This window comes from Phoenix dactylifera, chromosome 12, assembly GCF_051530095.1.
Source record: "Phoenix dactylifera cultivar Ajwa chromosome 12, Ajwa_hap1_PhDact_Kaust_v1.1, whole genome shotgun sequence".
NCBI lineage: Eukaryota > Viridiplantae > Streptophyta > Magnoliopsida > Arecales > Arecaceae > Phoenix > Phoenix dactylifera.
In genome coordinates this window covers 65,301-82,574 of record NC_143201.1, presented here as the reverse complement: position 1 = coordinate 82,574, position 17,274 = coordinate 65,301, and the positions used below count along the sequence as shown (strand labels likewise).

General features: G+C 43.0%; 2 protein-coding genes across 2 annotated transcripts; both read right to left on the bottom strand.

The window, feature by feature from the left end:
* Positions 1 to 769: 769 nt before the first annotated feature.
* Positions 770 to 6,525, bottom strand: LOC103696817 (guanine nucleotide-binding protein subunit gamma 2-like). The gene is made up of 4 exons (XM_008778535.6): positions 6,194 to 6,525; positions 1,374 to 1,426; positions 1,227 to 1,271; positions 770 to 1,124 (listed from the first exon to the last, which is right to left on the bottom strand). The coding sequence occupies exons 1-4, from the start codon at positions 6,380 to 6,382 to the stop codon at positions 1,043 to 1,045; spliced, it is 369 nt and encodes a 122-aa protein (XP_008776757.1). The 5' UTR covers positions 6,383 to 6,525; the 3' UTR covers positions 770 to 1,042.
* Positions 6,526 to 8,903: 2,378 nt separating this feature from the next.
* On the bottom strand, positions 8,904 to 16,991 carry HCF173 (high chlorophyll fluorescence phenotype 173). The gene is made up of 13 exons (XM_008778534.6): positions 16,108 to 16,991; positions 15,666 to 15,878; positions 15,339 to 15,543; positions 14,994 to 15,069; positions 14,718 to 14,853; positions 14,499 to 14,603; positions 14,276 to 14,356; positions 13,008 to 13,097; positions 12,838 to 12,903; positions 9,644 to 9,700; positions 9,488 to 9,565; positions 9,350 to 9,397; positions 8,904 to 9,244 (listed from the first exon to the last, which is right to left on the bottom strand). The coding sequence occupies exons 1-13, from the start codon at positions 16,795 to 16,797 to the stop codon at positions 9,173 to 9,175; spliced, it is 1,917 nt and encodes a 638-aa protein (XP_008776756.3). The 5' UTR covers positions 16,798 to 16,991; the 3' UTR covers positions 8,904 to 9,172.
* Positions 16,992 to 17,274: the final 283 nt, after the last annotated feature.

The window sequence follows — 17,274 nt, the reverse complement described above, 5'->3', positions numbered from 1 at the left end:
TCATCTACGGACCCCAGGCCCACCACGGCCGGCGGTTCAACCACCCCAACGGGTCCGATCAATCGTGACAGCTCCCTGACAGTGACGGTAACCCATTAATTCGCCCAATCACATCACAGGTAATCCTGCCACTCTCCCTATAAAAGGGGAGCTTCTCCCTCTGAGATAGGGGAGGCCTCTTCCTCCCAAGGGAATTTTTTCGGACTTCTACATACAAACCCTCTCTCTTCTTCAAAGTTAAGCTCCCCTCTGACTTAAGCATCGGAGGGCCGGCGCCGGAAAAGCCCGGCCACCGGCTTTTTGCAGGACTTACGCCCCCTAGGAGGACGCCACCCGCCGGCACGCCATCGACCACCGCTCCTACGGCGGACTTGCACCCCTCCAGGAGGACGCCACCAGCCGTCGGCGCACCGCCACCCACCGTCCCGGCAGCGGAGGCTCCTCCTCCTCCTCGGTTCGCGGCCGCCCCCGGGTTCAATTTCCAGCAACACAAGGCATTGAAGCAAGTTCCGATTCCTTTTCATCCGCCATGTCCAGAACCATAGCAATGGTGAGGCCCACCCTCTTCTCCTCCTTGCCTTTCGTTCTCTCTGTGCTCTCCTTCTTTTTCTCTAATCTGCTTTCCACACTGCTGCAACCAGAGATCTGCGATGAGTTTCAGAGATGCGACACCTTCCTAATTTCTAATGACCTGGAAAACAAGGCAGAAGCAATGCAAACTTGAAGATAATCGACAACATACATCCCCCAACGGTGCCAGAAAGGCAGATTAGAGAAACTGCTGTATAAAATATCCAAAGAGTATCCATGCAAATTAACTTCCTTTTTTTATCTCATGGAAATCAATATTTGCCCCCAAGGGGAAAGCGTTCACATAACCAACGCCACAATTAACAGCTCACGATATATTTCTATCCGTTTGGATCTACCGGAAAGAATAGCCCAGGCATCAGAGAATGACACTGACATTGACTCGATCGGGATGTCCGCGTGAGTGCTTTCATCCATGACCGGACACCAACACTAAGAAAAATCGAGGCCTTCATGCCCACCATTTGTGACCGTGAGAGCTACGGACCCTTTCAAACCACCGGTTCCAGGCAACGATCTCTGGGCCGCTGGTGCTGAAAATAGGCAAGCGGAACAAAGAACATCACCAAGTTACACGTAAGAAAACATCACCGTGATGCATAATCAACTATCTGATGATTTACAGCAACACTCACACAGGAAGGAGGGCGTCAGGTATGCCTTCCGTGCTGACGAGAACCCTGCAGAATACTCACGGACATAAAACACAGGCGACCAGACATTGGATTGAACTTATGGAAAGGAGCAAAACGCAAGACCACAAAACCATAATATTCACTTACTCCTTGCATGCTGCGGAGGAAGGCTCTGTTGAATCGAGTTTGTCTAGTTCCTCCTGCATGCATAGAAAAAGCAAACAAAATATACAGTTATCTTAGAATCAACTGATCCATCATTTCCCTAGTTCTAAATCAAAGGTAAGTTCATCCAAAGAAATCTCTTCCAGTATCTGTTCCCTGCTGTAAAAGATTGCCGAACCCATTTCAAGCACAGAGACAGTTTCACGACATTCCATAGATACGCAGGCTGCTTTATGTGTCAGGTTACACAGTTTGGTATTCTGGAGAGCAAGGGAACCATGTAATGCTGTGCCCAATTATTCATGGCTCTCTTTTTGCATCACTCATCCAATTTTCTTTCCTCTTTTTTTTTTCTTTTTTTTTTTTTGAAGCAGAAAGGTTGGACTCAGTCCAATCTCAATTCATTATGAGTGGCAATGCTGATGCCTGAGCTACAATTAGGCAAGCTTATAAGAGCTGACCGCTTCAGATGTTACTCATATGTTGCCTCAGAATGCTAGTTTTGTCAGGTCTATGAAAGTGGAACGTTCAGGGTAAACACCCTGCCGCAGCATCACATGGAAAATGAGCATTCTGGAACTATTACACGTCACACAAGCCTATGCACCGAAAGATGGAAGAACAAGGGCCGTCTTACTGTATCTGAAATTCTGAATAGGTATTAACGGTAGTGAAAAAAAGTTTCTTCCAAAGAAGTTTGTTATTATAAATTTAATGGGTTATGAGAGAGAGGAATTCCCGGATCTTTGACTATGATTGACATAGTATAAAACAGTAGCAGCGAAATAGAAGAAGAAATCTTTAATGTTTTAATATGGTAATTTGTGATATAGTATCAAACAGTAGCAGCGAAAAGAAAAATGAAATCTTTGATATTTTAATATTGTTTTTTTAAAAAGAATTACGATATCAATTTAGACAAATTGGTAGAGAAACGTTAGAATGAACTCTCAAGCACTTATACATTTATAGCACATCTCTCCTGTTGCTAATTCTCCAATTTGCTTTCAAAACTCTAATAGCACCAATAGTAGAAGGAAAGAAGTGTTGTTTCCCTACACCTCCCCTCCCACAATCTCTTACCATTGTAATAAACCTATGCTAAATTCACAATAGGAAGCTTCCTTCCTGCATCACATCCCTCTAACAGATTAATTCTTTGAGGAATATTAACATGATAGGGTACTTGTTAAATCAAATATTCATTTTCTAACTCATAGGTGAATTATCTGATGGATACCAGCTACACAAATTAATAGAAGCATGCAGATTGGGGTTTTAAAGAAAAGCAATTACTATGTCTTTGTTGAAACTTATGTGGCTCCTTCAACATGGCATAAATATCAGCAGAAGAGTCTACACCTAGTCTTGACATATGACTAAACTAACATCGAACTATTAGGCCCAAGCTTGACACCATTTCACGACCATAAGAAGCTATGAGGCCAAAAAAGAGCTCGAGCTAGAGGAAGATGGCGATAAGAAATCCGTATATATATAGAGAGAGGGACTATTAGTCCATTATCATCGTAGGAGAAGAACAAGCTGTGCATGTATATCGGGAGGCCAACGGGGCGGCAGACTGGGTGGCGGCGTATGTTGCGAGCCACTCAGACGGCTCCCTATGGGTTGGTGAGGATGAGTTGCCTGATGCATTCCGGGATATTTCGTATGCAGACTCTACTAGGTGTATTCGTACCCGTATAGTATGAATCATCGCTTTTAGCCAAAAAAAAAAAAAAGAACAAGCTGTACAAGGAAATAACCTATTACTTAATAAAAGGAAATTTTCACCAGTTTAATGTTGCACTCTTGCCATCCATAGCATCAGACAACTTAAGGTAGATGGGTATAGAACAACGTGTAGCTGATGAATGACACCAAAAACATAGGATAATGTTATTGACTGGGTTTCTTTTAAGATAAGGACTCTGGGAGTGGCTAGTCACAAAAAAGAGAGGCAAAGCAAGATGATATAAAGTATGGCATCATAGATGTAACTTATAGACATAATTATGCCTGCACTATATAAATTTGTGCATGAAATGCATACTAAAACATGTAGGCGCATGCGATAGGCATGTATATGAGTATATGTTTGTACGCATGTATTTATGCGCACATAGAGACACATTTAAACAGATATACACATACGCATCTGTCTGTGAGAGCATTATAACTTTTTGTGGGGTCAGCATTGTTTCAGTCGTAGATCTGTGCATTAGGGCTAGTGCCTACAAGGTTGTATACCTGTATTCTTTTAGAAGAATTAGGTATGGGTCATTAAATCATTTGCACCAAATCTATGGCCAGAAGTGAGAAAATCTCGACTCCAAAGTCACATCCTGTGCAGGGTGGCGCACTTTTCTGTTAAAGTCTTCAAAGCACTTGTTGTTAGACATGGACCCTGTCTAGCTCTAGCCAAGATAGCTAGTACCACATCCCTAAGTGGATATGATTTTGGTCTCCTACATGTCACCTGGGAAACTCGCCTAAATAAAGGCACTCTCCACTCCATTATATACAACCCTTATGATTTTATTTTACAAAAGATAGAAGCTTATCAATCAGAAGTGGAGGTGTATGATATACCTCATAATTTGCATGAATAAAAAACCAAGGGAAAATGTTTTAACAGTTGATTGGATCACATCTATGCATCAAACACTCCTTATCGAATGCGTAACATGCATGAACTCTACAATATCTTCTCATAAACGCATAGCCATGGCCACCAAAATTGCTTCACTCGGGCATACGTCCATGCGCAGCATGGCTAACAGAACCTAATTGTCCAGTGACACCCTGCCCACACCCACCCTTTCAATAAAAACCCTTGACAGTCGGCGCCTTATTCTCCTCCCTTCACTGCCAAGCCATGGCCAAGACATTGATAAATTCAAAAGGCAATTGGTTTTCAGTTAGTTATGCTATATGCATATATGTATGTTGGCATGCATCCGCCTGCTTGGCGTGTGCCCGTGTCCACACTTCTACATAATTATATACATATGCTGCACGGGCGAACACCCGTAAAAGCAACAGTTTCAAATCCAAGTGTTAAAACCAAGCAACTCAGTGCATGCACCTGAACAAATATGAGGCAAGTGGGATGGATAAGGTCTAGGTCCTGCATGTCTTCCAACCGATACAAATCAATTTCATGCTAAGGATTTGAAGATAGACATAACCCACATGCGTGCCAACCAGCCTCTCGGCCAGCCATCTCCACCTCCTCCAGTCCTCTCCGCCCGCACCCCCTCCCCTGTTACGCTCATTCCTGCCCACCCCCTTCACCCTCGCTCCATCCCCACCTCTGCAGCCTACTATCTCCACCCCCTTCCCTTCACTTTCCCCTCCCCGCCCCAGCCCCATCCAATCCTTCTATATAGAGCTTTTCTAACTGCAGGGCCAGAAAGAATCAAAGAATGGCCAGAATTTACTCTCTGTATTTAGGATTCCACCTGCACTAGCACCACCCATAACACACAATCAAGAACTGATGCCTCTCCGAGGCCTAAGAAAGAGTCTGGTTGAAGATCTAATGTCGCATAATTCTCCATTGCTGGTTGAAATTCCAAAAAAGGTACTGTACGACATGGATAAGAAATCAGACAATGTCATCTCTCTTTTTTTCTTTTCTTCTCTTTCATATTGCATCAAGATCAATGGCCTGCAGTTGTGACTACCCTCTTGAGGAACCAGAATAGGATAACGAAACAATTCAGGACTTCAAAGTTTCATTTCTAATCCCATTTGCTCGAGTTAGTTGTTTCCTTCTATGAAGTATGATCCAAAAAGTCCGGGCGTTCTTGGATCCAAACCCAGATACCTCAGATATGCACAACGCTAGCTCCACCTCACCAACTATGCGGGCTATCTCAATCAACACTGCCTTCCGAAACCTACATTCTTCTCCCACTAATCCAACGCTATTGGGCTTCGACTCGAAAATGGAGTGGGCTATCTTTCGAACCAATCATGTGATTGTTCATTGGTCTGTGTTCCGGAAGATTCGAGGGAGTGAGAGTTATTTTATCAGCACAAGAAAGTATTAGCGTCGATGAAGGCGATTCATCGGTGTGGCTATTATATATGATGCTGTCTTGCACAGTCATAATCAAGCCAAGGAACCCTATGATCCGTATTTAGATAGTTCAGAATGCATCTCCGATGGTTCAGAAGGCTCGAGACTGGTCACATGACGGAATTTGCTATGGACGGTGAGTTTGCGGGGATAGCGATCCAAGTCCCACACGCTTCGGACAAGAAAATTGGTAGGTTTCTTTTAGATTGGCTTCAAAATAGGAACAGGCGAGCTTTTAGTTGAGGGGCCAACGATCTTCTTGCAGGTTCGCTTAGCATACTTGCTTGGTGCTTGGTTCAGCAAAGGGGGGAAGGCTCTGACAGCTGATTGGAAGCAAAGTACATGGTTCTATTCAAACATGGTGGAGGCTGGTAGCCGAGAAATATAACGAATGATGAGGACGAAAGATGCATACCGTTATGCAATCAAAAATTGGATCTGATTCTTCAAACCAGAGACACGTGGTGGATCGATCCAGCGGGGAAGTGCGTGCGTGCGGAGCGCGCGCGCAACAGGTCCCATGTGGCTGCGGGAGGAGAAAGAAGAAACAAGGAAGGAAGGAAGGAAGGAAGGAAAGAAAGAAACAGGCAGGGACTGATCTCACACCCAAGCCAACAATACATGATCCTCCCAAGATTCGTATCTAGGGGCGGGACAGAAGTAGAAGAAAGAAGTCGGTCGGCCAGGGTAAGCAGGTGGAAGAGAGAGAACGGACCTGGAGGGAGTGGATCTCTTGATTGAGGCGGTTTATGGCGGCAGACAGGCGGTGCCTCCCCAAAAAATCTCCTGTCCTCGGGGTCGGAAGCCGAGAAGACGGCCGCGCCTCCCCTTCTCCCAGACTCCCGCCCTCCTTCACGGCCGTCGCCTCCACCTCCTCTTCGCATCTCATTCTCCTCGTCGTCATCGTCGGTTCTCTCTATCTCATCTGGATCAATATGTTCTGTTCCTCGCACGTCTGCCTTTCGACCGTTCTCCGTGCCGAGTTATAGCAATAATAGCAATGGTAAAAGGATGAAAGAAGGCGAGGTGGGTGAAGGGCGAGAACTCGTGCGCCCATCATTATCATGATCTATGGGAGAAAGAGGGAGAATTGAGAGAGTAGGGTAAAAGTAGGTGAAACAGACACAGTCCAGTCAAGAAAACGCGCGCAAGTTGTTCGAGCATATTTATTGGACGCTAAACGTAGCGGGACCGCAGACAAAAACAATTCATCCATTTCATTTGCAATTTTTTATTGCCCGCGCGAATGCTGAGTGGGTTGCTGACTCGACTCTTGACGGACTGCGCGTTCGAGGAATTTTTTTTTTGTTTTTTTCGCATTTCCTTTGATTAGAGCCAGCAGGGCGGCCGACGCGGTTTGCTGATGAACATTTTCGTGGAATTCTTTTTTGTCAAAGACGAATGGGTGCGGCATGCCCAGATGGATCATCCCCCTCCTCCTCTCCTCCTCCTCCTCCTCCTCCTCCTGTTTTTTTTTTTTATTAGATTGAATGGATATAGATATATTTAATAAAATTAAAAAATACAAAAAAAATTAGGAGAGGAGAAATAGTTTCGTAGCTATTCTATAGGAAGCCACCAGCATGCAGAGCAACAAAAGAAGCAACTCAGTCAGCTATCTTATTTGCCTTCATATAAATATGAGCTGTCCAAAAATACTGTGCAATCCCTCATCAGCCTCAAAATTTCCTGCAACAACGGAGGCCCATGGTTCACCCTGCAGTGATTTTAAATCTATCCGATAACCATAGCAGAATTTTTTTAAGCTTAATGCACTATGCCCCTAAGGTGTGCCTTGCATAGGTAATGCCCTCCCAAATAATCACCAACTCTGCACCGGGAACAAAGGCATTAAAGATGCGACTGTCTCCGGCTACCACCAATCTAGAGTCAAGGTCTATGATCACAAATCCAGCTCCGCTTCTACTTCCACCATCTGATATGCTACCATCAAAGTTTATTTTGAGAAAGTTTGGAGGTGAGGACTCCCAGCAGATGAAAATCGTCCGGATTGCTGCAAGAGCTGAATGAAAGTCCCAGATGTCCCTCACAGTCACAGTATCTCCGACGGATGAATTTGGATGATCTCGGCCGCACGAAGTATTCTAATATGCCCTTCTTTGTGACGGTGAAAACAATAGATGTTTCTGCATTTTGACTTTGATCTAGACTTATGGAACTCCTACTACTCCTACCTGTAGCAATCAAGCTTTCCCCTTCATTCTTCACATAACTCTTAGATGCCTTTTTTCTTCACCTCTCAAGATTGCAAGGCATCTTTCGTATCATTAATTGAAAGAGACTCTCTATCATATATCATAGTATAAATGAAGATCTCGTAGGAGGATGGTAGTGAGCACAGTAGAACAAAAGCATGATCTTCATCATCAATTGGAGCATTGATGTCCCTTAAATCCAAGATAGCTTTATTGAATTCATCTATATAATCTTTCATGGCATATTTTCTTCCATATGTAGATGGTAGAGCCAATGCTGTAAGTACAATTTATTTGTGACTGACTTGGTCATATATCTACTCTCCAATTTTAATTATAGTTTAGTCACCATATTCTCTTCAATAACCTCTTTAAGCACCTTGTTTTGCTAAACACAACCAAATAGTAGTATATGCCTTCACCAACAGTTTCTTCTTATCTTTACTGGATGTATTATCTAGCAACTTCTCTTTACTTTTCAATGCCTTCCATAGCTCTTGTCGCACCAAAAGGGCTCGCATCTAATCTGCCCGTTGCCAAAATCGCTTGTATTATTGAACTTTTCAATTTCTAATTTTGCAGTCATTATTGCGAAACCCTAATTGAAAAGCCAGATACCAATTATTGTAGTAGGCGGAGAGAATAATGAAATAAAAAACAAAAGGAAACAATAATAAGAACACACACTATTTATGAGATGCAGTCTATCAACCTACATTCACGGAAAGCGACGATACAAAAGTTTTAATATAAAAAATTAGAGGGCAAGGCTTTTTCCTTCTACCCTACTGGCTTCGCTCACCATGCTCCACTCTATTCGCTTCGCTCACTCTACTTCTGGAAAAGATCCCTTTTATCTCTCTAGTAATTCTAAACTCAAGATATACTCAATATATTATTGATAATTTTAAATTTAAATTTCCTCTTACCTCTTATCTTAGTAGCATAGGAAGATGAAAGGCCTATTTTGTTCGAGTGCAACTAACATACTTGTGACATTCCTGATACCTCTTATAGTGTTACACATCATCGTTTTTCTAACATAAACTCAGTTGCAAATATTTTATCAATTTACCAATCAAACCTAGCCACAGAAGTGCATATCACAGTCACAAACTATATTGGCTTTGTTTTCACATTGAGGTGGACTCATCCAACTTGTTTTCACATTGTTTCCCTCCGCCCCTTCAAAAAAAAATACCAACCACCTTCCTCTGAATTGATTTTGCACTTTCTTTCGATAGTTCTGTTATTAATTTTGTGCACAGAAGAGGAAGGGTCAATCCTCTAACACAAACCACCATATCCTTCTTCCATATGCCACTAATTCTTCCCCCTACACTACCAAAATCATTGACAAGGACCATGCACATAATTACACGTAGAAATTACAGATGATTGCTTAGTAGGCAAAAATTGCCGTATCTATACAAAGGAATGGGCGTGTAGCATCAATTAAGTTTATATAATTCTTGATATCAGGTGTTCTTCTCTAGAACAGATAGAGCTGGCGCGAGATAGTTATTTGCTTTGTCAGGCAAATGTGCAACCTGCAAGAGCAGTTTGAAAACAGATTAGGAAACCAAAAATCTGAAATACAAACCAAACTGACTTATTAAAACATAAAGATTTGAACAACTTGATTCATTCATTACCAATTCAAAAAGCTCCTTCCCTTGCTCGGCGACGTACTCATAGCATACCTGACAATGATCAAATTAATTAGTTTTGGTGCTCGATAACGAAATGATAATTGTACGGCATATAGGCAGACAGAGATGCATAAATCTCACATCGAAGCTCTTATTTCTTGCTGTCGAATCATGCAATGCCTTGACGCATATATCTGCTACATCGGCGCAACTGATGCCCTGCATTATGAAGTGATGTTAGAGAGCTGGTGTAATTGTGGAATTATCGATTTTTTGGTGCAGAGGTGTCAGTCTCACCTGAGAGATCCTGTTCCCTTGATCAAAGATCAGCGCACGCTGACCGCCAGGTTCTTCCTGGAAAATATTTTTGGAATTAGGCATAAAGGTTGATACTACAAAAGATCAAAGTTCAGGACAATTTTTGCATGTGGTGACCTTCCTAGACACATCCTAAAGCAAAACTCCAATGTACTGAGCTTAGGCTTTACAGAGAATCTAGCCCCAACCATCTACAACCATGTGACGCATGTCAGAGGAGGTCTGGTCAGGGATGGCTGTGACTAAATCCACACAAGGGGTTCGCGACAGCACATGTTGAGACATCTCCCATGTTAAAAGAGTTAAATGGGTTGCTCTCTTTTAAAGCCATGATATAGCGATAATCTCATCCAACCTCAAGATTCCTATTGAACAAGAAGTTTTATTGAATGACGACAAATATTTGAAGGCAACGGCACAGAGCTGGAAATGTTGCTAGCAATGTAATTCTCTAGGGAATTGAGGAACTCTAGCCTTCATGATCTGCAGGAAGGATGACTATATTGATAAGGTAATAATATCAAACCCTCAGGCTCTTCAATAAGGTTATGTAGAGCTCAATATTAATCGTTAATATTGCAACCACCTGTTTTCAAGACTAGCAACATCCTAATCAACCACATCGAACCACAGCAATCAGCCAAGCATCAATATGAAACCAGCACCGCATCTTTTTTATTCCATGCAGTTCTATCGTAAGTTATATCCACAGTCCAAAACAGCCCTTTCAGAATCTTTCTCAATAGCAACCATCCAGATTTTCTTATTTTTTCCATTTTGGCTTTTCCATAACTCCTGAACATCCATGTTTAACAGGCATCATCTACATAGGGGTGAACAAAATATGACCCAACCCACCAATCCGACCCGTATTCGACCCGCCATAAACAGGTTTAGGTTTGGCCTAAACAAATTTGGGTCGTAAACAGATCGACCCGTTTAACCTATTTATTAATTGGGTCGGATACATATTTTAGATATCTTACCCGTTTAATATATGGGCCTCATTGGGTCTGATTTTATTCCAAATAAAACAAATGGAGTAATATATAAATATCCTTAGGCTAATGATTCCAAGATCGAATGGCTGGGAGCGGAAGATCACCAGATGAAAACCCTAACTAAAAGAAGAGAAACCCTAAAGCCCCCGGGCTCTTTCCCTCCTCCATCACTCCCTCTCTTCCCCCGGTTGCCGAGCCGCCGAAGGTCTCCCTCCAGCCGTCGCCCTTCCGTCGGAGACCGGAGCCGGCCATTGCCTCCCTCTGCCGATTGCTGGTACTCGCGTCCCCTCAGATCTGACCTTTTCGTGGGATTTGACCTCGGTCCCCTCAGATTTGGTGAACAAATGAGCGAAACAGAGGAAGAGAAGATATGGGATCTCCCTAGGTTTTGAGAGGAGGATGGGACGAAGGAGAAGCAAAAGATCCGGGGACGCCAGGCCTTCGATGATGCCAAGGAGGTCGGTGAGGAGGGACTCGACGACGACGACGGTGCCGCTGGTGTCGGGGTCGGAGGAAGGGGCCAAGGGTCGGAAGATTTCATCGAGATCCAGAGGGTCGTTGGAGAAGCGGAGGAGGGAGTGGTGGTCGCAGAGGAAGACGCTGGGGTCGACGGCCCAAGGCTTGCCGCGGTTGGGGTCGTGGAACCTTCCGAGGCGGGGCTTCCAAGAGGTGGGCGGCGGCCGCCGCCGGCGGACAGAGGGGGAGGTGGATGAAGTGGAAAAGGCGGCGTCTTTGGGGCTGGAAGGGTGAGGAAGGAGGTCTTGGAGGAGAGGGGTGAGGAAAAACAGAGAGGGAAGGGGGTCGGGTCGGGTCGGGTAAGGGTTACCTGTTTATTAAATAGGTTAAACAGGTCGGGTCAGGTTACCTGTTTAATAAACATGTTGGATTCAGGTTGTAATTTCTGACTTGTTTAATAAATAGGTCGGGTTCAGGTTTATAATTTTCTGATCCGACCTACATCTGACCTGATCTGTTTATGTCCGACCCGACCCAATTGCCACCCCTACATCTACATCATATTGGTTGACGAAACAAATTCCAGTCAATTTTTCCAATTTATCTTTCACTAGCGCTGCTCCTTATCTTTTGTTTACCACATCCTATCCAAGTAATAAGCCAGATTTGGAATCATGAGTATCTTCAAGTGTGAAGTTTCAAGAGGAAGAAAGCATTAACTGTTGGAAATGAAACTGAAAATGTAGTATTAAAGGAACTCGGAAACCTAAAGATGGAAGTAAAAGCATGCCTTTATTAGCTTGCATGGTTAAAAGACTGTGCTAGGTATTTGGTCAAGCTCCAATATAATTTAATTAATATGTTAGTGCTAGCAAAATAGAAGGTATTCCTTGAGATAGTTCCCGTGCTGATTGACTCAAAAGCACAATACTATCCCTTTTATCCATTCTGGAGCTGCCAAATAACACATCTTACAACTCATTTTATCCAGTCGCAAAGACAAGAATTATCATAGTATCTTGAAAACCCAAATAACCATTTCTAACAGCAACTTACCGTCATCCAAACCACATCCCTCTGGTAACATCTCAACCATCCACAAACATCATGAATCATACACTTATTCTCAACTATAACCTATCCTAGGATAACATGTGGAGCCTATATAACCATGGATCACATTCTAGAAGCAGTGCTCCTAGCCCTTGGATTCACCTTTTTATGAGAACCATCCATTATCTCTAATCATTGTAAAACCTAGTGAATTGAAGTGTTTAGAATCTTTATGATAAAGCAATATTTTGCAAGTTTCACGTGGGATTTAAAACATTTATGTTACTTATAATTGTTCCACTATCTCCGCACTTTTCTCTCCATGCAGGTCACAAGTTAAATGTCCAACTGCAGTGCCTCATAGCTATATAAGCACAAGAATAAGTTGGATTAAATTATATTTTGAACATGGAAGATTAACCATACCAGATTAGATTTCAATCGCGGTGTTTTTTATTTCTTTTTTTTTCATCATTATTCAAATGCTGTAGAATTATAATTCAAATGCTGTAGAATTATAATTCAAAAGTCATATGATTTTAATCAATGCTATGCAAACGCAGCCTGAATTTGCAAGTCATAAAGCAGTTATATTATATGCAATCACTAATGCTAGATCCTTTAGTGACAAGAATAGAAACACAACCATCAGTCTGATAGTACCTGCAATGGACCGGGACGAATAATGGTATATCCGAGGCCTGATCTTCTTAATGAATCCTCTCCAGCCTGAAAGAAGATAAAAAAGATTTTTTAAAAAAAACAAGATTACTTCAAGCATCAATTGGAGGACATGACATGGCTGATAAGTTACATGATTGATAAAGAAATACCTTCTTGGCTTTAAGAACCTGCTCCCTTCTGCTACGTTCAATTCCAGATCCAGTACATGAAACCAATATAAAGTCCGTTTCCTGGCCAGTCTGCAAATATCCAACATATAAAGCTGATGAGTATGATGATAAAGAGCCTCTAATTCTTTATTCTTTATATAAGTTTCATTTTCACAAAATCATTCCCCTCATAAAATCACAATAGAAGCGAATGCAAAATTGCATGAACCCAAGAAAAACAGGTCATAAAACACTGTTTTACATGCTTACATATCTTGAGATATACAAATTTTCCTAAGATGCCGATTTTGGAAGAAGTTCAAATCATGCAACATGCCATGCCCTAGAAGGTGCCCCTTTACTCTACAATTATTATTTCTAGAATCTGTCTATTTTTTTTTCAGATACTATATATGTCATCTCGATGATCCAAGAAGAAAACCAGATCTTTCATGGACTAATTTGGCCATTTTGGATAGGATTGAATGGGATTCTGGAGCAATGTTTACAAAATCCAACTATGAATCTTTTCTTCCAGATGGTATAATTTTTTCTTATATAATGTCTGCTTGCAGAATTCTCCAAGCACTAAAATGGAGCTCTATTCAAGTACTACTAGGATGTGCCCACCTCCAAGGGATTTGTCACACCTAGCTACATAATGGTTCAAGAACATTTGGGGCCCGAAAAGGCCAATCAAAGTAAACTTTCCTTTTTGGTAGGAAATTGACTGAGCATATCTTTTAATCTGGAAGTAATTAAACAATGCTATAGAAGTCAAAATTGATGTACCGGTCGAGATCTAACTCTTGGACAGATTCTTTTTCTTAACATAATGTCCTACTATTTTGGAAAACTTTTCATCTCTTTCAACTATAAGAGGAATTTGACTCAAATTCCAAACATGACTAGTACAATTAGAGGCTTTATGTATCAGTTCATAATCAATTGATGAAAGCAAAAAGGGTTAGGACCTTACTTTCAAAATTTTATTATTTTATTATTGTTGTTATCATTTTCAGTGAGAGGTTTGAGTGGAGCGGATTGACGGGATTGCTTCATTCTCTCTCCAATTGGATCACCCGTATATAGTTTTTATAACTACAGCCACAAGGCCGGTTGTAGAATTTAATGCTAAATTTCAGCATTTTCAAACTTGGAGGTTACAGATAAGTGGCAAGTTAGACAATGGGATTGACAGACAAATAACTGTTCCACTTTATCAAAGGATTGTACAAAACAAGTAATCAACTGCCAGAACAACTTACAGGCAATGCTTTTATGTATTCAATTATCAATTTGAAGCTTCTAGGGTCCTGCTTATTTCCTCCAGGTCCTTCAACAGGCCTCTGCAGCAAGCATAAGAATGTAGGAGTTACAAGATATATTAGATGCCTGATGCATCACCTGATTTTGGAGAGAAATTAATAACATTTGACACCCAAACATAATTCACAACTCTAGTTTCATCTCACTAGGAGGAGGATGAACCTGTCGTCTTGGTTCAAAACGAATGGTCAATGTATGTACAAGAAAAGGGTCTAATGGAGGATCATCTGGTTTCACTGGACGGAAAGATGAAAATGGTACTCTTACCTGCAAAAAACAGTTACAACAAGGCAGCGAGTCTTCACAAGCAGATAAGCACTATTACCAAGTTTGATGGAAATAAAAAAGATCCAATGGCTGTGGAGGTAAGGTATTCCTGACCCTGCAAAAGCCGACTTTTGTGGTCATTCGAGCAAAATACATTTTGCTTTGAGAAGTATCAGCTAGTGGGCCAGCCTCAAGTATTAAAACATATGACCTTCCATTTCCACCAACTGAGAGAAGCAAACCATCATACCTAGCCGCGATCATGTCACATATTTATGTAAATGAATAGCTTGCATTTATGAGTATGCAAAAGACAAAGCATAAGACATTGAACCTGCAACTAGCAGTGTAATGCATTTTGAACCCATTCATAGAGCAAGCAACTGGTACCTGTCGAGCGTGGAACCCAATGAAAGAGAGAGCTTTTTGGAAAGTTCCACATATCCACCTCTAGTAAAGACATATCCTGCCGGAGATAAGAGAGTACTTCAGATTACTCTACAGTCTCCTACACATGAAGCATAATTCAAACCCCATGTTGCAGAAACATCAGTTTGTTTCTGCTCAGGGTACCTTACTCATCTGATAATATGCATATAGCCGCCAAAGCGAGAATTTCTTTACAGTGTTTGCAACTCTGACAACTAAGGAATGAGGCGGACGGGCAGTTTATTTATCTATTTATTTATTTATTTATTCGAAAGTAACTCGAAGAGTTAGCAGCACGAGCATTACCTGAGAAGATAGCATCACCAGATTCTGTATACTCAAACTTTGCATCCATCCCCCCATCATACTTGGCAGCAACAACATCCTGAAAGTAAGTTCCCTGGCGAACTTCCCAGCCTTCCAATGATTCAGAAGATTTAAATTTCGCAAGCACGAGCTTGCTCTTGCTACTCTTGCCAGCCCTCAGCTGTGCTAGCTGATTGTTGTAATCCTGAAAATAAAAACAGAGCTCAGATCAGCCACCTACAGCCTGTTTGCCTGTTTGTCATAAGATCAAAAGCAACCCCCAGATCCTGGGCATGCCAGTGCATTCTTCAGAGGTCAATAGATGACCTGAAATGCCTTGGTGACGTTGCGCACCCCTTGGTAATCGACTCTGTTGAGGTCCCCCGTGATAGCAGAGCGTGCAGTGGCGCAGTAGATGATCTTGTTGCAGCCCTCGACGGCAGCTTTGAGAGTCGAAGGTTCGCCCACATCACCAACCACTATGGCCACCGATCTCGGCAGCGCATCTAGCACTTCTGGATCAGCTCTTCTCACTAGCGCCTGATTGGTGGATCAACAATGTTTCATTCAGGACCAGTAAGTTTCTTAATTATTTTCTGTTAATTGCAATAAATGTTATCAGAAAAAGCAAAAAGCCTTTTTCCCCCGTCTTCTTCATCATCTTCTTCTTCTTCTTCTTCTAACCACTAGATACCAATACACAGGAGAAGAAGGGACTAATGTTAGGATTCAGGGGCGTAGCTTGGGGGACAGAGACGGAATCGCTTACCTTGACCTTGTATCCCCTCAGCATGAGCTTGCGGACGACGATTCGTCCGATCCGGCTGGTAGCCCCGACGACGAGCACGGTGGTGTCCTGCGCGCCGGGGATGGTGAACTCGCACATGGGCCCACGGATGAGGACCGCGTCGAGGAGGCGGTCGTCGGCGGTGGGGGTCCGCGAGATCTGGCCCAGCCCCGAGAATTTGCGCCACACCTCGTCGAAGAGCTGTCGGGATCTCCGCCCCAGCCCCACCGGGTTCACGTCCTCCAGCGTGAGCGAGACCGAGGGGCCCTGCTGCTGCTTGCTGCTGCTGCTTGTCGGGGCCTCCCCTTCCTTCGCGCCGTCGCCGTTTCTCTTCTCTTCTGCTGCGACCCTTCTCTGATCCCTCGCAGTCGGATCGCTGCTGCTGCTGCTGCTGCCGTTTCGATGGGCCTTCTTCTGCTCGTCTCCGTCGCCGTCGCCGTTGATGTTGCCACCACCCAGCTGGCTCCTCCGATTTGCCAGCGCCAACGGTAAGCGTCTTGATGCGATAGGAGTGGCGCCACGAGGGATGTGGTGGTCGTGGACCTTGGGACTTGAGAGACGGAGCCCGAGGAAATTGGAGGAGGAGGAGGAGAACTGGGGATTCCGTTTCTGGTAGGTCAGTCCATGTGGACATGCTGCTGCAGCAATCCCGCCGCCGTGCCGTAGAGCCATGCGAGAGAAAATGGGTCGTAGCACCGAATAAAGGGAATCCGTTCTTGTTCTGCCGCAAGCTTCTCCTCCTCCTCCGTCTTCATGCCTCTATGGGTTGCAGCCATAGAAATGCGAGGGAGGGGGGCGACCGAGTGCGCGCGTGGCTGGAGATTGCCCGCGCTTTGCCACGACCACCAGATGTTGGTTCGGAGGACGTGGCTACCGACGGTCCACGTGCTACTTGTATACATCCCAAAACATAATCAAAACTAACTAAAAAAATAAAACTATCCATTTCAGCATCATGTCTTTTTTTCAGTATAATTAGTTATAATTAAAAATAAATAAACTTAATTGTGCATCTAATCAATATGACATTGAGACGTTTGTGTTTTCAAGAGATGTTTGCCAACCAAACGAGCTCGTATATAGTATCATGTAAAATTCTTTACTTGAGTCATTTCATAATGAAGAGAGTTAAAAAAATTTAATATAAAG

What these genes read in the sequence shown, in the direction of transcription:
- HCF173 (XM_008778534.6), bottom strand. Translation starts at nt 16,797, where the DNA reads ATGGCTCTACGGCACGGCGGCGGGATTGCTGCAGCAGCATGTCCACAT. An exon ending in ACGTCACCAAGGCATTTCAG is followed by an intron (nt 15,544 to 15,665) that starts GTCATCTATTGA and finishes TTTTATTTTCAG; the next exon opens with GATTACAACAATCAGCTAGC. An exon ending in AAGGGAACAGGATCTCTCAG is followed by an intron (nt 9,566 to 9,643) that starts GTGAGACTGACA and finishes TTCATAATGCAG; the next exon opens with GGCATCAGTTGCGCCGATGT.
- LOC103696817 (XM_008778535.6), bottom strand. Translation starts at nt 6,382, where the DNA reads ATGACGACGAGGAGAATGAGATGCGAAGAGGAGGTGGAGGCGACGGCC. An exon ending in AAGAGATCCACTCCCTCCAG is followed by an intron (nt 1,427 to 6,193) that starts GTCCGTTCTCTC and finishes CTATGCATGCAG; the next exon opens with GAGGAACTAGACAAACTCGA. An exon ending in CCTGACGCCCTCCTTCCTGT is followed by an intron (nt 1,125 to 1,226) that starts GTGAGTGTTGCT and finishes GCCTATTTTCAG; the next exon opens with CACCAGCGGCCCAGAGATCG.